General features: G+C 44.4%; 1 protein-coding gene and 1 pseudogene across 12 annotated transcripts in view; both read right to left on the bottom strand.

The window, feature by feature from the left end:
* The window catches only part of PRELID3A (PRELI domain containing 3A), a 92,268-nt gene that overhangs the window by 64,220 nt on the left and 5,531 nt on the right, over nt 1-22,517 (bottom strand). For 10 of the 12 annotated variants that reach the window (XR_003794849.1, XR_003794848.1, XR_003794858.1 and 7 more), the window contains exon 1: nt 9,767-9,898. The exons of 1 other annotated variant lie outside the window; for it this stretch is intronic. Coding sequence is in view for 7 of the 11 variants with exons in the window: in XM_029231624.1 (XP_029087457.1) it covers nt 9,767-9,798 (32 nt within the window). In the remaining 4 variants the exon portion in view is untranslated. Of the gene's footprint in view, nt 1-9,746; nt 9,899-22,517 lie in introns of those variants that run through there. One more of the 12 variants, XM_029231654.1, reaches the window with a different exon arrangement.
* On the bottom strand, nt 20,615-21,870 carry LOC114900451 (annotated as a pseudogene).

Raw genomic sequence — 22,517 nt, 5'->3', positions numbered from 1 at the left:
CCCTTTGGCTTGTAGAGTTTCTGCTGAGAAATCAGCTGTTAACCTTATGGGAGTTTCCTTGTATGTTATTTGTCGTTTCTCCCTTGTTGCTTTCAATAATTTTTCTTTGTCTTTTTTTTTTTTTTTTTTTTGCGGTACACGGGCCTCTCACTGTTGTGGCCTCTCCAGTTGCGGAGCACAGGCTCTGGACGTGCAGGCTCAGTGGCCATGGCTCACGGGCCCAGCCGCTCCGTGGCATGTGGGATCTTCCCGGACTGGGGCATGAACCCGTGTCCCCTGCATTGGCAGGCGGACTCTCAACCACTGCGCCACCAGGGAAGCTCTTTGTCTTTAATTCTTGTCAATTAGATTACTATGTGTCTCGGCGTGTTTCTCCTTAGGTTTATCCTGCCTGGGACTCTCTGCACTTCCTGGACTTGGGTGGCTATTTCCTTTCCCATGTTAGGGAAGTTTTTGACTATAATCTCTTCAAATATTTTCTTGAGTCCTTTCTCTCTCTCTTCTCCTTCTGGGACCCCTATAATGCGAATGTTGTTGCATTTAATGTTGTCCAGAGGTCTCTTAGGCTGTCTTCATTTCTTTCATTCTTTTTTCTTTATTCTGTTCCGCAGCAGTGAATTCCACCATTCTATCTTCCAGGTCACTTATCCGGTCTTCTGCCTCAGTTATTCTGCTATTGATTCCTTCTAGTGTATTTTTCATTTCAGTTATTGTATCTGTATATCTATATTCAGTTATTGTATTCATCTCTGTTTGTTTGTTCTTTAATTCTTCTAGGTCTTTGTTAAACATTTCTTGCATCTTCTCCATCTTTGCCTCCATTCTTTTTCCGAGGTCCTGAATCATCTTCACTATCATTATTCTGAATTCTTTTTCTGGAAGGCTGCCTATCTCCACTTCATTTAGTTGTTTTTCTGGGGTTTTATTTTGTTCCTTCATCTGGTACATAGCCCTCTGCCTTTTCGTCTTGTCTATCTTTCTGTGAATGTGGTTTTTGTTCCGCAGGTTGCAGGACTGTAGTTCTTCTTGTTTCTGCTGTCTGACCTCTGGTGGATGAGGCTATCTAAGAGGTCTGTGCCAGTTTCCCAATGGGAGGGACTGGTGGTGGGTAGAACTGACTGTTGCTCTGGTGGGCAGAGCTCAGTAAAACTTTAATCTGCTTGACTGCTGATGGGTGGGGCTGGGTTCCCTCCCTGTTGGTTGTTTGGCCTGAGGCAACCCAACACGGGAGCCTACCCTGCTCTTTGGTGGGGCTAATGGTGGACTCCGGCAGGGCTCACACCAAGGAGTACTTCCCAGAACTTCTGCTGCCAGTGTCCTTGTCCCTGCAGTGTGACACAGCTACCCCCTCCTCTGCATGAGACCCTCCAACACTAGCAGGTAGGTCTGGTTCAGACTCCCATGGGGTCACCGCTCCTTCCCCTGGGTCCTGATGCGCACACTACTTTGTGTGTGCCCTCCAAGAGTGGAGTCTCTGTTTCCCCCAGTCCTGTCAAAGTCCTGCAATCAAATCCCAGTAGCCTTCAAAGTCTGATTCTCTAGGAATTCCTCCTCCCTTTGCTGGACCCCTAGGCTGGGAAACCTGACGTGGGGCTCAGAACCTTCACTCCAGTGGGTGGACTTCTGTGGTATAAGTGCTCTCCAGTCTGTGAGTCACCCACCCAGCAGTTATGGGATTTAGTTTTATTGTGATTGAGCCCCTCCTACTGTCTCATTGTGGCTTCTCCTTTGTCTTTGGATATGGGGTGTCTTTTTTGGTGAGTTCCAGTGTCTTCCTGTGGATGACTGTTCAGCAGTTAGTTGTGATTCCGGTGCTCTCACAAGAGGGAGTGAGCACACATCCTTCTACTCTGCCATCTTGAACCAATCTCCTCTGGCGGATTATTTTGATCGCGTCCAACCTTCACTGTACAATGAAGGCAGCAGGGAAAACTGGTTCACACCAGCCTTTCAACATATGTCTTTTTCCTTAGGATAAATTTCTAGAATGGGAATTACTAAATTAAACATCAAAGATTATGAATATATTGAAAGTTTTTGTTTCACCTTTGATGTCCTTTTTAAATATAACTTATTGACCATGAATTTACTTTATCCTCATAAAACGCTCATCCCAGGTCAAAAAGCTAGCAATGAGACGCAGACTAGAGCTGGGTCTCCCAGCCCCTACTCCACAGTCTTTCTGTCACACCCACGGCCTCTGCAATGTCAGGTCCAGAAGCCCCGCTCTTTAACAAAGAAATGCTTTTTCAAGCCATGGAATCGTGTCACTGCACTAACATGTCCACCAGCTCCAAAGAAGCAGAGATGAAGCTGGTCCTGATCATTCTGCAGTGGACAGGGAGCCTTTCTTCTCAGTAAAAGAACTGTCAGGGGCACAGTCAACAACTCTGTGGAAGGAGGGAGAATCCAGATACTCATGAGAGCAGAGGCGGGCGATGGGGGCTGCCCAGTGAAATAAGCTGTGAGCTTTGTAAGTCAAGGTCCCCAGAGTAGTTCCCATAAAAATCATTACTTTAAGCAGAATAGGGTCTGCCTTCTAAAATTATTTGAAATTATCTAAAAGCTGATAAACATTTGTATTAAGCACACCTCACACAATGCTTCTTTTATATAGAAACCTTGCATCTTTCTAATTGATGATTTCAACTAAATACAACGTGCTTAAAACACATAAAAATAATTTCCAGACATCAACAGAATGATGCAGGAAAAGGATAAACATAATAATATTTTTTAGGGACTTTCCTGGTGGGGCAGTGGTTAGGAATCCGCCTGCCAATGCAGGGAACACAGGTTCTATCCCTGGTCTGGGAAGATCCTGCATACCGCGTAGCAACTAAGCCTGTGTGCCACAACGACTGAGCCTGCATGCCATAGCTACTGAAGCCCACGCGCCTAGAGGCCGTGCTCTGCAACAAGAAAAGCCACCACAATGAGAAGCCCGTGCACAGCAATGAAGAGTAGCCCCCACTCGCCAGAACTACAGAAAGCCCACATGCAGCAATGAAGACCCAACACAGCCAAAACTAAATAAATAAATTTATTTTAAAATATAATATATTTTAAATTACAAGGTTTAAGTACACAAGTCAGTATCACACACTTCTTGGTTAAAGAAAATAGCCCAATACTCATTTGACTGGGAAAAGCAGAGAAGTCTGGCAATGTCAAGTGTCGGGAGGACGTGGGAGCAGGAAGCCAGGCCTGCAGGTGGACATGTGGATGGGCCCCACTCCTGGGAGAGGCAGAAGGGAGACTTGCTGAAGTTCATCCTCGGGATAAAGGTCCCCAGCCTTGGCCGAGGCTCATGGTGAGCATGGCGGCCTGTGAGCCGCCCCAGGGAGGCCTCCATGCCTGTGCTGCAGAAACGGGCGAGCAGCAGCACTGGGGGCTGGGGGCGCACGTCTGGGTTGGCAGCCAGGGAGGGGGCAATTGCTGGTCCCACTTGGGGGCACTGGAGAGGAAGAACAAGGCAACTCTACGCTCAGCGCTCAGCGAGGATGTCGGAAATAGGAAGTGGGGTGAGGACACAGGGTGCCTGGGACCTGCCTACAACAACCCAGGGGAAGGAGCAGGGAATGGGGGCGCGTGAGACCAGACATCTGTGAGAGGCACTGTTAGCCTGCAGGAGGGCACTGTACTCATTATTCCAGTCTCCACTCTTGCATAATGTGCATAATAATGAGTCCAAAAAAAAAAAAATTGGAGGGACTTCCCTGGTGGCACAGTGGTGAGGACCCTGCTCTCCCAATGCAGGGGGCCCAGGTTCTATCCGTGGTCAGGGAACTGGATCCCACATGCTGTGGCTGGGAGTTCACATGCCACAATTAAGGGGCCTGCGGGCCACAGCTGAGGAGCCCGTGAGCTGCAACTAAGAAAGTCTGTGTGGGGACTTCCCTGGTGGTGCAGTGGTTAAGAATCCACCTGCCAATGCAGGGGACACAGGTTCAAGCCCTGGTCTGGGAAGATCCCACATACCACAGAGCAACTAAGCTCATGAGCCACAACTACTGGGCCTGTGCTCTAGAGCCCGTGAGCCACAACTACTGAGCTCGCATGCCACAACTACTGAAGCCCATGCACCTAGAGCCCGTGCTCCACAACAAGAGAAGCCACCGCTATGAAAAGCCCACGCACTGCAACAAAGAGTAGCCCCCACGTGCCGCAGAGAAAGCCCGCATGCAGCAATGAAGACCCAACACAACCATAAATAAATAAATTTATTTAAAAAAAAAGAAAGCCCACCTGCCGCAACTAAGACCCAGCGTGATGAAATAAAAAAATAAAATAAAATGGAATGGAAATGAAATGAAATAAAATAAATATATGTTTAAAAAAAAAAGGATGAAGGAAAAGTGCTCAGACCCCAAGAGACCCTGGGCCAGCCCAGTGGTTCTTGGAGCAAGGCCCGCAAAGCTGGGCTCTCTGGCCCCTCCAGGAGCCTGGGCGCTGCTGGGAGGGCCTGCCCTTCTGGCTGCACGACATCAGCCAAAGCTGCAGGAGCCAGAGTCAGACCACAGACTGCCAGCCTCTCCCCAGGAGTGACGGCCGGGTCAAGGCTGCATGGTGGTCACTGCTGAGCTGTGCACTCAGGGCCCATCCCTGATGAGAAAGTAAAAGGACTCATTTTACTACACCTGGATCCCTGGTTCTGACTGAGGGCACAGAAAGGATGCGGGAGGCCTTGCTGGTCGGGAAGCACTGGTGGCCACAGGGGTGGCAGCTCAGCTACTGTGCTTCCCCAGCCACCATTTCTCCTTGAAACTACTGACCGCAAACTGTGGTCACTCAGACGTGGGTGTCGGACAGGCATTTTCTCAAAGATTAATGAAGTGAGCCTGTCACTCGGAGGAAAACATCTGATGGCATTTGCTGTCAAAGATAAAACTTGAGCTTCTAAGTGAAAACTGGAATTTTAGAAAACTTGTATCACTACCATGGGCCTGCTGCTTGCCCCATACTGTACCCGGTGACCCACACAGCCAAGTGACCAGTGTGAGACGTCACAGATCACATGGGAGAAGGACTCATTCAAAGTACGAGACGGGCCATTACTCTGGTCCTCGTGGTGTCAGATTTTACACTGCAATTAATTTGAGAAATTACTGCTTGTTTCGTTGCAATAGCAAAGAACAGCTACGACTATTTTTAAAGACTTTTGAAATACCTTTGCCAACTAGGTTTTACTCACATATAGTGTGAGGCTGGATTTTAATCATTTACTTCAACCAAAACAACAGACTGCAAACACTGAATGCAGAAGCCAACAGAACCATCAAGTTAGTGTCCATGCAGGGACCTCCCTGGTAGTCCAGTGGTAAAGAATCCGCCTTCCAATGCAGGGGACACGGGTTTGATCCCTGGTCGGAGAACTAAGATCCCACGTGCCACGGGGCAACTAAGCCTGCGCACCACAATTACTGAGCCTGTGTGCCTCAACTAGAGAGCTCACGTGATGCACCTACAAAGCCCACATGCTCTGGAGCCCATGTGCCACTAGAGAGAAGCTTGGGTGCTGCAATGAAAGATCCCACATGCTGCAAGGAAGATTCCGCGTGCCGCAACGAAGACCCAACACAGCCAAAAAATAAATTAATTAATTAAATTATTTTTTAATAAAATTAAAAAAATAAAATCTGTTGACAATAAAAAAACAGTGTCTATGCAGCCCGACATTATAGAAATTGGGAAAAAATAAAACAGTGCCACTCTTACTACTTTGAGGAGTTTTGGAAACTACAGGTTTTTTAAATTTAAGAAATGTTATTTATGTTAATGTAATGGGTTTATTACTGTTAATTTTAATAAATTAATAAATATCTTAATATTTATCAGTTTTCATTTCTAATATGGTAAATATTAGTAGATTTAACCCACATAAACAAACACTGTTTGGGTCCCCAATATTTTCTAAGAGTGTGAAGAGGTCCTACTGCTGACGAGTTTGAGGATTTCTGGCCTAAGTAAATGCCCTTGATTAACTGACCCAGAAATATACACAGGAGTGGTCACCACAACATGATTTGTAATAAGGGGGAAACAATGTCCCTTCAATAAGAGAAAGAAAAAATGGTGACATGTTCTTTATGGAATAAATGGAATATTGGAATACTATACAGCTGAGATACAAATGTGTATGTGTACATGTATACACACAGATCTCAAATAGATACACACACACACACACACGCACAGATCTCAGGAACACATTGTTGAGAAGAAAGGGAAACTGAAAAGATCGGTACAAGATGGTGCCAGTGATTTCTATTTTAAAAAAACAAATACTACATTTTATTTATGGAACATATACCTTCGGGAGGCTACCCACCAGGTTCACAATCATGACCGCCTGTGAGAGAGAGGAGGGAACAGCACTAGGAGGGGACAGTGGGCAATTCACCTCCTACCTGTAACATTCCATTTCTCTTATTTAAAAAGGGAAGGGGTTCCCTCCTCCTGGCCAGAGAGCAAGCCTGCTTTAGGGCAGCCTCTCCTCATTACTTCCCTGAGAGGGACACTGCCTACTAGAGACCTCTCCTGGGAGCTGCTGGAATCCAAGTAGTGTACAGCCTTGACTCTGCTGGGAATCTACTCATACTGGCTGTTATTAAAGATTTTGTTATAGTCCACCTGAAACCTCAGTCAATGCTGTAAGGATGGGATTTATAAACCTGCATTTACCAGCCTGTTAATTTTTAAGTGCCCCTTTCTATATGTTTCTATTTCGGTCCTATATTTTCCACAACTATTTAATCTGCTTTAAACCAAAGGGTTCTCCATTTCTGTGGGAGTTTATACTGCTCTCAGCTCTGTCTGATCTCCAGTGCCCAGGGTTTCTTCGGTGTGTGAACAATGGAGGAAAACTTGACTCAAAAGTTTTCGTGCCCCAGCAAAGGAAACAAAATGAAACAAAAAGACAACCTACGGAATGGGAGAAAATTTTGCAAAGGATGCAACTGATTAATTTCCAAAATATGCAAGCAGCTCATGAAGCTCAATAACAACAACAAAAAAAAACCCAATCCAAAAATGAGCAGAAGACCTAAATAGACATTTCTCCAAAGAAGACACACAGATGGCCAATAGGCACATGAAAAGATGGTCAACATTGCTAATCCTTAGAGAAATGTAAATCAAAACTACAATGAGGTACCACCTCACACCAGTCAGAGCGGCCATCATTAAAAAGTCTACAAATAACAAATGCTGGAGAGGGTGTGGAGAAAAGGGAACCCTCTTACACTGTTTGTGCAAATGTAAATTGGTGCAGCCACTATGGAAAACAGTAGGGACGTTCCTCAAAAAACTAAAAATAGAGTTACCATATGATCCTGCAATACCATTCCTGGGCATATATCCAGAGAAAATTATAATTCTAAAAGATACATGCACCCCAACGTTCACTGCAGCACTATTTACAATAGCCAAGATATGGAAGCACCTGAAAGTCCATCTAAAGATGAACGGATAAAGAAGATGTGGTATACATACACGATGGAATAATATTCAGCTATAAAAAAGAATGAAGTAATGTCATTTGCAGCAACATGGATGGACCTGGAGATTATCATACCAAGTGAAGTAAAAGTCAAGCAAAGACAAATATCGTATGATATTGCTTATATGTGGAATCTTAAAAAAATGATACAAATGAACTTACTTACAAAACAGAAACAGACTCACAGACATAGAAAACAAACTTACGATGACCAAAGGGGGAAGGGAGGGAATTAAATTAGGAGTTGGGAATTAAAATATACACACTGCTATATATAAAATACATAACCAACAAGGACCTGTGTATAGCACAGGGAACTATACTCAGTATCTTGTAATAACCTATAATGGAAAAGAATCTAAAAAAGAGTGTGTGTGTGTATATATATATATATATATATATATATATATATATATAAAATCTGAATCACTTTGCAGTACACCTAAAACAAATACAACATTGTTGGACTTCCCTGGTGGTCCAGTGGTTGAGACTCCATGCTTCTACTGCAGGGGTGCAGTTTGAGCCCTGGTCAGGGAACTAAGATCCCACATGTCTGTGGTGCGGCAGGGGGTGGGGGGGACTAATACAACATTGTAAATCAACTGTATTTCAATAAAAAACTTTTTTTAAGTCTTTGTGCCTGATTATTTTTGGCCTTTCAAGAGTAAATTTATTATTTCCAAATATTCAACAAACATATAAAAAGAAAACAAGTATAGAAAGAAAAAGGTGTGTAATCCTCAGAGGAAAAAAATCAGGGATTTCAAGGGACTAAGCAAGGGGAAAACTCCATGGTAAGCTTAGCTAGAAAGCCAGGCTTCCAAATCTGTACCGTCCTGCAGATGTGATGCTGCCACACAGCATCATGTCACCCGCCCTGGCAGCTGCGTGACCTCCCCCCAGCGGTCTTCCACATTTGTCAATTCTCATCATGGCGCTCGGCTTTTAAAAATCAATGGGAGGAGATCTGTACCCAATCCACAGGAGCTCAGGGGTTGACGGGAATTCCTCTGGTGGACAGTCGCCCTCATTTCAAAGGACATCTGCTCCCCAGGATATTCCTTGGTCCCTCACTGAGCACCTACTATGTGCCAGGGACACAAAATGAATGAAGTGAGGGTTGAAGCAAGGATGCACACTACCACACGGATGAACCTCAACAATCATGCTAAGTGAAAGCAGCCAGACACAGAAGACGGTTTGGTGTATGATTGCATTTATGTGAAATGTCCAGAAAAGGCAAATCCATAGAAAAAGGAAGCAGATACTGATCTGGCTGAGGAGAGGAGTGGACAGTGACTGCAGACGGGCATGAGGGGTCTTTGTAGGATGAGGAAGTGTTCTACAACTGGACTATGGAGATGTTGTACAACTATGTAAATTTACTAAAAGTCGTTGAATTGTATGATTTAAATGGGTGAATATTATCAACAGTGACTTTTCACAGCTGACAATTCACTTCTGCTTGTCGACCAACATTTCCTGAATTTGTAGGGCAGTCCTGGCCTGAGCTGCACAGTCTGGGCATTCACCATCTGCAGGAACTTAACCTGTTCCCTCTGCATCCAGATGGTGCCGGGCATGTCCCATCTTTGGGAGAACTGAGAAAATCTCTGGAGTAAGTCTGGGAATGGAACCCCAGATGAGATTTTTCTGCAGGCTGCAGGCTGTATAAAAGTCAACATTAAAATTGGATCCCATCAAGTCTAAAAATTTCATTAAAATAATTTCAGAGGTTTTTAACCCACTGATAAATTTTCATTATTATTTTACATGAAAAGTTCAAAGGATGACAATTCTATTTCATGCAGTATTTTTTAAATTAAAAAACGAAATGCTGTTCTAAGTGGGATCAAGGAATTTAAAAATCTTAGTTCCTTTAAAAACTATGAAAGAATGAGCTCAGAGTGTCACAGATAAAGTGACAAGAAAAGATACCGCCTAGGTCACGAGGGCACTTTTAATCAGCTGGAGGCTTTCCAGTGCCCACAGTGCATTCAGGGCCAAAGCCCCCACATGCCCACGCCGGCTCCCTCTGGAGGCCGTGATCAGCCACTCGGCGGGTCCCGCCCCTGCCCCTTGTGACAGCCCCGCGCGCGAGGTGAGGCCAGGCCAGCGGGGGCGAAGACGCGGTCCCACCACCCCGGGCCCTTGCAGGTCACTGCCCACAGCGCGGCCCAACGCAGGACAGAGCCCGCCCTCCCGGAGGCCACGGCCCAGGCCCAGGCCAGTCTGGACTCACTGCGGCCGCAGCCGTCTCACCCAAACACATGCTCCGAGCTCCAGACCCTCATCGCCGCCCACGCAGAGCCCGGCCGGGGGTGCTCCAGGCTCAGGGAAGCTCCAGGCCCGGGATGCTCCGCTCCGCGGGGGGCGGGGCGTGTGGACGCGGTGTGTGGGGCGTTTAGGGAGTGGGCGGGTCGGGACTGGGCGCCCGCCCATCACGAGAGCGGCGGCACCACGGCTGCGCGGAGGGACTGGCAGTAGCTGTGCCGGCCGCAGGCACCAACTACGTGGCGGGGCGGGGCGGGGCCCCTGGTGCCACTGCGGAGATGGGGGCGGGGCTCATTCCTACTGGTCAGGTGGTCCAAATTCTCCCAAAGCTCCTTCCAGCCATGCCGGTTCCCATTATTGGGAAGGATAAGGAACAGTGTGTCCCACCAGCCCGACAAGTCTCTCCGCGGAGTTGGGGGGCGGGGGGGGGAGGAAGCAGCAGGTGTGGAACGGCCTTAAACCAGAACGTGAGGCCCCTCACAGGCAGTCCGCTGTGTGGTTCGAAGACCCCACAAAATCCAACCCTTTATGTAGCCAGGCAGGTGCGACCCTCGAGACCCGGATGTCAAGTGAGAGCACTGACAGCACCGCTTGTCAGAGCTCATCCTAAGTCCACCTGGCAATTGGAGTGGCCACTTGGGTTCACTACTTGTCTTTGTCCAAAGGAGAAATATATTTCTCATTCCCATAGGAGGTAGGGTTGCAGCCTGAAGCCAGGTGTTCTCTGTAAGTTAGGCTAATGTTTCAAAAGGATGGCTCCCAAGTCCCTGAGAAAAACATTCCTGGGTTGTTCAGCTGGCCAAAGGCCTACTTAGCCTTTAAAAACATTTACATAGGACTTTGCTGGTGGCGCAGTGATTAAGAATCCGCCTGCCAACTCAGGGGACATGGGTTCGAGCCCTGGTCCAGGAAGATCCCACATGCCGCAGAGCAATTAAGCCCGTACGCCACAACTACTGATCCTGCACTCTAGAGCCTGCAAGCCACAACTACTGAGCCCATGCGCCACAACTACTGAAGCCCGCACGCTCTAGGGCCCTTCTGTTTCAACTACTGAGCCCACGTGCCTAGAGCCCATGCTCCACAACGAGAGAAGCCACTGCAATGAGAAGCACAGGCAGCGCAACGAAGAATAGCCCCTTCTCGCTGCAACTAGAGAAAGCCCGCGTGCAGCAACGAGGATCCAAAGCAGCCAAAAATACTTTTTTTAATTAAAAATAAATAAAAACATTTAAATAGATCTCAAAAAGACAACTTAGAAGTGTTTTAGAGTAGATGCTGTAAGAAAGGGTAAAGGAGAGACCCTTTCCCTTTTGCACTCGGGAAAAATCATTTTTACTCTAGATTTATATTTACCCTGCACTTCTACAAATACAGTTCAAATGCAGAGAAGCGAGATGCTAGTTTGAGAAGAGGGTGACCCTCTGCAGAAAGAGCTGGGGTGTAAGGGCAGCACCCAGCTCAACACCCACAGCGAGCAGTCATCCCGAGCCTACCTGTGCGATGAGTCAGTGAAGTGGGGACAGAGCAGAAGCAGCCCAAAGACCTGGGCTAGGACCCTGGCCCCACCATCTCCACGCTCCACACACTCCACCTTTGCCACCTGTGCTCTAACCTCACGGCGATCTTCCCACGTCAGCGCTGCTGCCCGTTTTATTAGCGAGCAGACTGGGGTTTGAGGAGGTGTAAAAGTGCGCTGAGTGATCACACTCTGAGGGCAGAGCTGAGATGAGTCCCCCACAGCCATGCTGCAGTGACTGGCAGTTGTGGCCAGCTATGGAACACGCCCTGTGCTGGGCTCTGAGCTCAGTGCTGTCATTCTAGCTTTAAAAAGCATCATCATTGGACTTCCCTGGTGTCACAGTGGTTAAGAATCTGCCTGCCAACGCAGGGGACACAGGTTCGAGCCCTGGTCCGGGAAGATCCCACATACTGTGAAGCAACTAAGCCCGTGCGCCACAACTAATGAGCCTGCGCTCTAGAGCCTGTGAGCCACAACTACTGAGCCTACGTGCCACAACTACTGAAGCCCTCGTGCCTATGGCCCACGCTGCACAACAAGAGAAGCCACCGCAATGAGAAGCCCGTGCACTGTAATGAAGAGTAGCCCCCACTCACCCCAAGTAGAGAAAAGCCCACGCACAGCAATGAAGACCCAATGCAGCCAATAAATAAATAAATAAATAAATAAATAAATAAATAAATAAATTGCCATCTCTCAAACCACTGAAAAAAAAAGTTTAAAAAAAAAAAAGCATCATCATTTACAATCAGCATTTTCCACAAACACGATTGACCATGAGGCTGAAGAAATTGAGCCGATGGTGACAAAAGACACTGCAGTGCGAGTTTGTGGGGAAACCAAGACCCTAGCCAGGAAACATCTCTGTAGAGACACTACTTAGTGGTGGAGCTGGGGCCTGAGGGCAGGAGTGCAGTGAGGGTGGCCTTCAGGCTCACTGTGACCTGCACCCGCCTCGCCTTCAAAGCCATCTCACACACAGCTGTTGGGTCCCAGCGGCCAAGCCTGGCTCAGGTGTCAGCACCTCTGTGGTTCCATCACTACTTCTACGTACTTGCATCTGAGACTTACCACCACGTGTTATGACCATCAGGAACTAGGTTATCATTATCCTTGTTATTTCCAGAGTCAGAAACCTAATAGGCACACAATAAATCAATGACTGTTGAACACAGATGAACGTCACACCTGGCTTCAAGTCCTATACTGCTACTTCCATTGTTGGTCAAAGACCACCGTTTCACTCACTCTGTTCCACCAAGTCTGGTCCAGGAGCAGCAGAGCTACCCGGGAGCCTGTTAGAAATGGAGACCCCTGGCCCCACCACACAGCATCTTGGGAGCTGTGCCCCACTTCACATCTAAACCTTTCAAAGCAAGAGTCCGCATCTGCTCTTCCCGCTCCTTTACTGCTATGTATTCCACCGCAGGCTGGAACGGGCTCCCGAAACCTCTCGTTAGTCATCAGTAACCATCGCACTTCCAGTCCAACGGGTGCTGTTCTGTCCCCCTCCCCCGGGCCTCTGTGCTGCATGAAAAGTATTGGGCTGTCTCTCCTGGGACCTCTGCTCCCTCTGCATCCTCTGTACTGGTCCTTCCCAGGATACACACCTCTTCCCTCTCTGTTCTTCCCCCTCTACACCTACTCCCTGAGTGATTCACTGAGTGTCCTGGTTTCCACTAAGTCCCCAGCCTGCCTCTCCATCTCATTCCTACCCATCTGTCCAGTTGCCCACGGGGTGTTCTCTAGGTCCTACTTCAAATGCATCATGGCCACGCATCTCCCACCTTAAACAGACTCCTCTCCTAGGATTCACTGCCCAGGTCCCTGGCATCACCCAGGCGCCCCAAGCTAGACCCGGACCCCTACATCCAAACAATCATCAAGTCCTTTGGGATTTACCTCTTCTAGATTGTTTTAATCCCTTACTTCTTCCGCATTAAGAGCCAATACGATTTAATAGTTGTAGCTGAAGGCATGGGTTTGAAGAGGAACAAACCTGGGTTCCAGTCCTGGCTCCCATTCTGCAAATTGCTAACCTCTTCAAATGTCAGTATCATCATCCTTGACATGGGAACGCTACTAGTAAAAAAACAAAGTCCTTTGGGACTTGTGGGAATTAATGAGGACAGAGTACATGACTGTGGTTAGTATTGCTGTCACCGTCCCTGCTGACTCCTGACCTGGCTCCATCCAGCACCACCCTCTCCGGGTTCCTGCACAGCTCCCTAGCTGGCCCCTCAGAGCAGTGTCCCATCATCCTGCCACACCCCCTCCAGAGCTCTGTTTGGCCGTGCCCTGGGGTGGTCCTCGGCCCCCTCGTCCTCCTGCGGCTGCTCCCGATACCTCCATCGTTACTCTCAGCACATTGTTTTAGAATTACTGCACCAGTTTGTGTTTCTGTCTCTCTCAGCAGATTATGCTTATTAAGGAAGCAGGTGTCTAGGCTCAACCTCTCTCTTAGCTTTTGAATTGTTATCTCTGGGGTGAGGCCCAGAAACAGGCATTGTTAATGAGCAGCCAAGGCAATCACAGCGCTCTGGAGTTTGGAAAGGCGTCCTGCACTAGACTGAGCTCTGGGATGGGACCAGGCCTGGCTCATTTCTGTGTGCCCATGCTCGGTCCCGGTACCTGGCAAACAGTGAGCTCCAGATAAGTGCTTGTTCAGTGAGTCAAGGATGACTCCAAGGGCGTCATGAACCTGGGAGCAGGTTGGCCAGGGTGGGTGGGGCTCCATCTGTTGTCACCACTGCAGAGCCACCTGGTCGAGTTTAGGAAACCCTAGTGCCTTTGTGGGTCACCTGTGGGGTAAATTGAGAGGCTTTTCAACCAGTGGTCCTAGTCTTTTTTGTTAATCTATTCACATTTTATATATTGAGATTCGGTGTCAAAATTTCACTTTTACAAGAGTCTGCTGCTAAAAATAAATAAGTTTGAAAACTGCTGTACCAGAATAGCTTTTTAATTTAGAGAGAAAATCAATCTCCCAGCAGGTAAGGAGTTTTGAAGAACTTTTGGAGCCGGTCCTTTCCCATTGTCATGGATATTCTTCATTAGGCTCTGATGTTTAATTGACCCTGAAATACAATGATCATGAAGATCTGACTTACAGGGATTCCTCAACCCTCCATGCAGTTAGAACAAGAGGGCAGGAGGGCAGGATTCCAGCCGGCACCATCAGCATCTAGATCTTCCAAGATCCTATGTAGGAATATTATTGTTATCCAGAGACAGTTCTCTAACCAGAGTCAGAACTATCCTGAACCTCAACACAGCCAAGATATTCTCATGTTTTATTAAAACAGTATATCTCTGTGACCTTTTACTTTCTATGGTATATGCTTCTATGTAATTAATTCCTCTTCCCAACCCTTAAATACAATTCCTGAAGTAAGTCTCTACAATAAGTAGTCTAACTTTTCCTCCTTATTTCTGTTTCTGGGCACTTTAATTCTATCCAATTCCCATTATGCCTCTGGCATTGCAAAGATGGCTTATGACCAAGGGGCCTGGTGTCCAAAACAATCATCAGTTTTCTCTCGAGAAGATACAACTAGGAAAAATCTAGGAACTTTATGATATTTGTGCACTACTGTGACCAACAGTTTTAGAAAAATGTTTGATCACTACCAAGTAAAGTGGTGACTAGGAATATTCTAAATGTTCTGCTAGTCATTCATGAAACTTGCATTGTTAGGGTATGATGTTGTAATTCATTCTCTTATTCGTTGTCATGTAGGAGATATTAATATTGTGTCTTTAGATTCCTTTACTTGAGGCACATTACCAGGAACAGCAGCACAAGTCATGACCACAGACGGAAAATATCACATCAGCTTCACCTTATAGAAAATAATTAGCATTGTTATAGATGAACAACAGTAACATCATTTAGGAGGAAAAAAAATCCAGACTAGCCTGTGATACTTGAAAGTTTTCTTTTTTTTTTAAATAAATTTATTTATTTATGCTGTGTTGGGTCTTTGTTTCTGTGCGAGGGCTTTCTTTAGTTGCGGCGAGCGGGAGCCACTCTTTTTTTTTTTTTTTGGGAGCCACTCTTCATCGCGGTGCGCGGGCCTCTTACTATCGCGGCCTCTCCTGCCGCGGAGCACAGGCTCCAGACGCGCAGGCTCACTAGCTGTGGCTCACGGGCCTAGTTGCTCCGTGGCATGTGGGATCTTCCCAGACCAGGGCTTGAACCCATGTCCCCTGCATTGGCAGGCAGATTCTCAACCACTGCGCCACCAGGGAAGCCCCTCGAAAGTTTTCTGAATGCACAATGCGCAGTTGTCCTTAACAGACTAATAGATTAATAGACCTCTCCTGTCACCTGGTGGACAAATTGTGCAGCACAGCTTCACGTGAGCAGTCTCAGGGTCCTAGTCCCCAAACACATGTAACTTATTTATTTTTTGTAATAACGTTTACCAAGCAATTTCTCTGCTGGGATATCATCCACTGAATATATATTGGCACGTGTGTGTGTGTGTGTGTATATATATATATATATATATATATACACATCAATAAAAATGTTCATTGTAGCATCTGAGATACAAATAAATTGGAATCAGTCTAACTGACCCTTGGTTAGAAACTGTTATACTTTTCCCATAGAATACCAGAAAGCTTATTAAAGAACTGGGTGGAAGTATATGCGATTAACATACAAAAGTATATGTTAATCAGAAAAGCAAAGTGTATAAACTACAATTTCATTCACATGAAAATATACTTTATATGCTTGTAAATACATGTAAACTGTATGGACACACACACAACACACCAAAAAGAACTCTAAGAAAATTACCTTTAAACAGTGAAAATGAGAGATTGACTTTCACTCCCTATTTTGTATCGTCAACTTTGCTGAATTTATTTATTAGTTCTAGTAACTTTTAATGGATTGTTTATGATTTTCTATAATTAGGATCATGTCATGTGTATATACAGATAGTTTTACTTCTTCCTTTCCAATATGGATGCCTAACATTTCTTTTTCTTGTCTAATTGATCTGGCTAGAACTTCCAATACAATGTTAAATAGTAGTAGTGAGGGCTTCCCTGGGGTCGCAGTGGTTAAGAATCCGCCTGCCAATGCAGGAGACACGGGTTCAAGCCCTGGACCGAGAAGATCCCACATGCCACAAAGCAACTAAGCCCGTGTGCCGCAACTACAGAAGCTGCGCTCTAGAGCCCACAAGCCACAACTACTGAGCCCACGTGCCACAACTACCGAAGCCCGTACGCCTACAGCCCGTGCTCTGCAACGAGAAGCCCATGCACCTCAATGAAGAGTAGCCCCTGCTCACTGCAACTAGAGAAAAGCCCACACAAAGACCCAATGCAGCCATAAATAAATAAATAAATGAATTTATGAAGAAAAAAATAGTAGTGGTGAAAGTGGGCATCCTTGTCTTGTTCGTGATCTTACAGGGAAAGATTTCAGTCTTTCACCATTGAGTAAGAAGTTAGGGCTTTCCAGGTGGCGCAGTGGTTGAGAGTCCGCCTGCCGATGCAGGGGACACGGGTTCGTGCCCAGGTCCGGGAAGATCCCACATGCCGCGGAGCGGCTGGGCCCGTGAGCCATGGCCGCTGAGCCTGCGCGCCCGGAGTCTGTGCTCCGCAACGGGAGAGGCCACAATAGTGAGAGGCCCGCGTACCGCAAAAAAAAAAAAAAAAAGAAGTTAGCTGTGGGTTTTTCACAAGTATCCTTTATTATGTTGAGAAGGTTAACTTCCCTAGTATTCCAAGTGTTTTCTCTAATGAAATGGTGTTGGATTTTGTCAAATGCCTTTTCTGTATCAATTAAGATGATCATGTGATTTTTTTGTTTTGTTTTTATATGCAAATGTTCATAGCAGCTTTATTCATATTTTCCAAAAATTGGAAACAAAATGTTCATTAACAGGAGGATAGCTAAACAAATTGTGGTACATTCATACAATGGAATACTACTCAGCAATAAAAATAAATACATGGTTCAACCTCTCAAAACTTTATACTAATGAAAGCATTAAGTGATTCAATTTAGTTTCAGAGCTGGGGGGGGAGGGAAACCCTAGTCTATGGTGAAAAAATATGGATAGTAGTTAAACTACCAACTAAAGTAGGGGTAGTGCTTTGTTGCTTAGGTAGGGGTATAAGGGAACCTTCCTTTGTCCTGATATGGCTGTGGGCTAAAAATATCCATTTTCAAAATTGTAGTTAAGATTTGTGTATTTCAATTTTATAAATCTTACCTAATAAGAGGTATGTATATATGAATATGGATAGATGAATGTACCAAAGCAGAATTGAGGACTATCGAAGCTAGGGTGTGAAGGTTCAAGGTACAATTTTTTTTAATATACATCCAATTAAGATGTTTAATTACAAATCTCGATGTATTTTTATGGGCTCCTAGCTCACATATCCAACAGCATATTGGACATCTCTTGACACTGCCAATGGTTTTCTTCCAATCTTAGTCACATAACAGATATCTATGACCCTGCCTCAATTTCATCCTAGGTTTCTGGTTTGAACAACTCAGGAAAATGCTAGATTGCAAGAAGTAGTCTGAAGAGGGTTCAGTTTGGGGTAAGAATTGTGACTTGTCATCTTGTAAAGGACTAATAAAGTAGCCCCTAAGGAGCAAACATAAGTGGGAAGAAACTAGAAAAGTAAAACAAACTGATGGTAATCAACAGTGGACATGCTTGCAGTGAACTCAGAAAGTCTCTGAAGTAGGAATGGGTGGATAGAATCCAAAGGACCAATACTTCTTCCATTATGACAAAAAGGGTAGATGAGAATGTCAAGTTTGAAGGTGGGTAGCCAGGAAATGGTGAGTTATCTGACTAGGACAATAAAAGCCTTTTATTTTTCATAGTGTGATATCACATTTACCATATTTTTCAGATTATGTCCCTGAATCTGATTAACACCAAGTGTCTGCCAAACTCAGTTACCTGTTCATGTAAAAGAATCTGGTGCTGTAGGTATTGCACACATATGTAACAACCTGCTTTTCTATGATCAACCCTTTTTAACTCAGATGATGAGATATGTACCTGCATGGCACAATGATCAAAAGCTTATAACTCTGTTCTAGTTAATAGAAATAACCATGAGTTAGACTCTGCCCCCACCCCACCATCAACAGCCTATTTCATAATAAATGTTAGACTATTCCACCTTCAAACTTTTCACTTTTCTAGCTCCAAAATCTAGCATTCTTATTACTACTTACACCCTCTCTACTCTTTGATATCCTGGTATATAGCCCGGATGACTTCCTTTGAGCTTCAGGTATGAAGCCACTAACAAAAAAATGTTTAAATCTGTTCTCCCAGGAGCTTAGAGATCTTATCTTTATGACAACTCCCATAAATCTTCAAAAATGATCATTAAATATTGATTTACTCAATTAATTATAAAAACTTTAGATGTCTAGTATTTGGTCATGTATACTATTTTAAAAAATACATCAACAGAAAACTTTCTGAACGTCACTAGACAACGAATTAAGCAAACCTTTTTTGAAGCTTAAACTGTGGTACAGAAATACATTTCAACTGATTTAAGTCCAACACCATGAAGAGAGAAATTATGGCACCAAAATTTTCCCTTCTCTATCATACACACTAGGATTAATTTAGATTACTATCCAATCTATAGTTTTCATTTTTCTAGGCTTTGTTCCATACAAATTTGTGCAGTTTCTCAACATTAAATGGAAATCTTAAACCTATTGGGCCGGGGCGGGGGCAGGGGGCGGGAATCAGACCTCAAGCAAATAAATGTTCATCAAATCTACTGGGACACTGTTCAAGAACAAAATCCACTTTGAGCACTGGTCCTCATAATAGCCCCAAAACATTAGGTACTGTGCGCTAATTACAGAACCGGACTGATCCATTGATTGAAAGCTTCTTCAGTGAAGCTCTGAATCAACAACGTGTTTAAAAGTCAAAATTGTTCCAACCACTTGATTTCAAACCAAGTAGAATTTATGTTTAGAAACACTAAAAAAAAAAGTGTTTCATTTATAAATATGGAAGGAACAAAAACATCACTGCATCAATCCAGAAAGAATCAAAAATTGTTTGAGGACAAGAAGAAATACAAAATTGAGTCAACTTTGCTCTTTTCTCAGCTGCTTAAATAAATGTCCGTATTAGCAAATACAGCTAAAAGATGCCAACTCTTTTAAGCCTGTATTTCTAGTCATTTCCCATTGACCATTTTGGAATTTTGTGTGTTATGTTTTATGGATAGCACTCTGCTTCACTGTGTAGTATGTCTGAATAACCTGAACAGTTCTCATTCATCACTTGATGTTACTCCATGGAGAAAGAAATACCAGTAAGAGGAACCATCAGAACACTATCACATGCATCACAAAGTCACATAACTTTTTAAGTCACAAGATGGCAAAGAAATCAATTCTGCTTTGAACCAAAGTTTATGGCATATCATTAATAGAAATGAGTGGAAATGGCTATGAAAGTAAAAGTTGAGGTGAATCATCTGAGCTGACTTGACTTGTTGAATCCAACACAACCTTTATCTTAAATCTCCTTGCTAACAAATTTAGTTATAATTTTTTATACTACTACTTAGCAAGTTAATAAAGACATGGTACCCATGAGAAGCTAATCTTATTTAATGGGGGGCACAGAATGGCATACAGTTTCCATACAGTTCTGCCAATATTCCCTAGTATCAATCTACACCTTCTTTGCTAATCAACACCAGCTTATTCCAAAAGAGCTCATGGTAACGAAAAATGCCAAACTCCCTTGACCTTAAAAGAAAATTAAGCCCAGGGTCCATCGCCCCGTTCCCCTTCTGGGGTATAAGGTTAGTGTAAACCCACAGCGTAACAGTGTATTGCTTTATGGAGGGGGTGTGGTTGGGAGGGAGATACCATGGTGAGGAATGAATCAATTAAAGTCACACAAGTATAGGAAGCAGTGAGATAGTAATACACAAAATGGATAACTGCAGTCATTTTTGTAGAGGACTCGGCTCGTGGAAGAAGAACTTTGATTGGTGCTGCAAAAACACCTGTGTGAAGTAGAAACTGGTTTCAATAACATTAGTAGAGAATATGTTATAGAAAGTGGAGTTAACTGGATGCAAAATCCTGGTAGCAATTTAATAGAACAGTCCCAGATGGCTAGGCTGAGGCCAAGACCTAATGAGGATGAAAGCCTTGTCTGTGGGGAATTTTGGATGATACCTGGAGAAATACTACACTGTGCATAAACCAAACTGAGTTGTTTTCACAAGTGTAAAGTTTCATATAGTAAAAGGTTTTTTCTACATGCACTTCAATTTCACAGCAAGAGTGGCATAGGATACCTAAACACAGAAGAGAGCATTCATGCAAGATATCTAACTCCTTGATATAATAATGCATACAATTCAAAATGATTACACTATCATTACATCTAGGGCTTTCTGCACCTACAAGGTGGTGGTTATGGAAAGCATGGCCCTTGGTATCAATATCTAAAAAGCAGCCACCACCTTCTTCTATGTGTGTTCTTTTTGCGTTTTTTCTTCATTTTTCTTAATCAACTCTGCTGTTGTTGCTGCTTCTCAGCAAAACTGGTAAAAACAAAATTGTAATCACTGAACATAGCGCTCTGGCAATCAAGACGTTTAAAACCTTCAATACTCTGGGGCAGAGAAAGCACTGTGAGACATTTAGAACTCTGATTTACAAACAGGGTAGTCACAAATTTTCCTGGCTTGAAGACTTCCACAACTTTCCTGATCAGGTCATCATAGGAGGTCTGACTTAAGTTTGTTTCAAAGCTAACATAAGAAAATTCTGGTTCTGAGTGATGTGAATAGTCCAATAAGTTCCATCCAATTTCATTCCATTCATTGAATACCCACAAGGATTGAACAGTGTGGCATCAATGACAGAACCTGGTATCAGGTCACGAATTCCACTCTCACGAGTGACATCCTTTGCAGTAACACCATCTTTCATGTAGAACTGGTCCATAACTGCTGGGTCAAGCTCACTCAACAGAATTTCCAGGGTTTGATCCGGCTGATTGATTACCCAACTCTCTGGGAAATCCAAAGTACAAAAGTACCAACAATCAGAATTCATGCGTCCCATACAATATGTCGCTCCATTTGGGAAAACTGCATTAAGAAACTCTATTTCTTCCTGGAAATTCAGGTGTGGGTACCCTTGGTGAGAAGGCTTCATGAAATTCTTATGAGAATAAAAGAAGCTTTGAATTGAGTCAAACCCACTGTAATCCCTAGCAAGTTTCAACAGGGGAACCAGTGCTTTCAGCAAGAGGGTGGTGCCACATGTCTTCAAAATGAAACGTCTCTTGGAGACAAACATGCTACTCTCACTGAGTACATAAGCTTCCTGCTTGTCAGTTTTTGTCACACTTATGATTGAACATAGCACATCCTTCAAAAGTATGTCCCACTCGGATCTTGGGATGGTGCAAAGATCCCCAGATCCTTGGTTTGCGTCGGGTTGCTGCCTGGAGAACTAAACCTCCAGCAGCTTCTCAGTCCCTTCGAAAAAATGTGCAGCTTCCATCACCGTGAGACTAGCGAACAACCAACAACCACAGAAAATCAACTAAATTAAATCTCTTCTCCTGCCGCTGCCGCCGCCACTGAGGATTATTCCAGCTGTGTTACTAAAGTTCAGGTTCCTTTTTTGCTATAATTTTATATTAACTTTTTTTAAAAAAGGGTTAATAAAATTTTCCCGTTTTTTTTGTGTGTGTGTGAGCGAAAGTTGAAACAGAGGCAGATACAGCTCAGTCTCTTGTAGTCCGCTGTTTCCCCGTTAGAGAGAGTAGAGCGAGCGCTAGCTAATGTTGCCGGCCATACTGTGGGAGCGATCATGTGATTTTTAAAAATTCATTCTATTAACGTGATGTATTACATTGATTTTATTATGTTGAACCAACCTGACATTCTGAGGTAAATCCCACTTGGTCATGGTGTATAATCCTTCAAATATGATGTTGGCTTTGGTTTGCTAGTATTTTGTTGAGGATTTTTGCATGTATATTCATAAGGGATACTGCATTATCTCCAAATACAGTCACATTGGAAGTTGGGGTTTCAAATATGAATGTTGGGGGCAATCTACAGATTTAATGTGATCCCTATCAAATCACCCATGACGTTTTTCACAGAACTAGAACAAATAATCCTAAAATTTATATGGAACCA

This window comes from Monodon monoceros, unplaced genomic scaffold, assembly GCF_005190385.1.
Source record: "Monodon monoceros isolate NGI ecotype Baffin Bay Population unplaced genomic scaffold, NGI_Narwhal_1 Super_Scaffold_1, whole genome shotgun sequence".
NCBI classification, from domain to species: domain Eukaryota; kingdom Metazoa; phylum Chordata; class Mammalia; order Artiodactyla; family Monodontidae; genus Monodon; species Monodon monoceros.
This window is presented reverse-complemented; position numbering and strand designations above follow the sequence as displayed.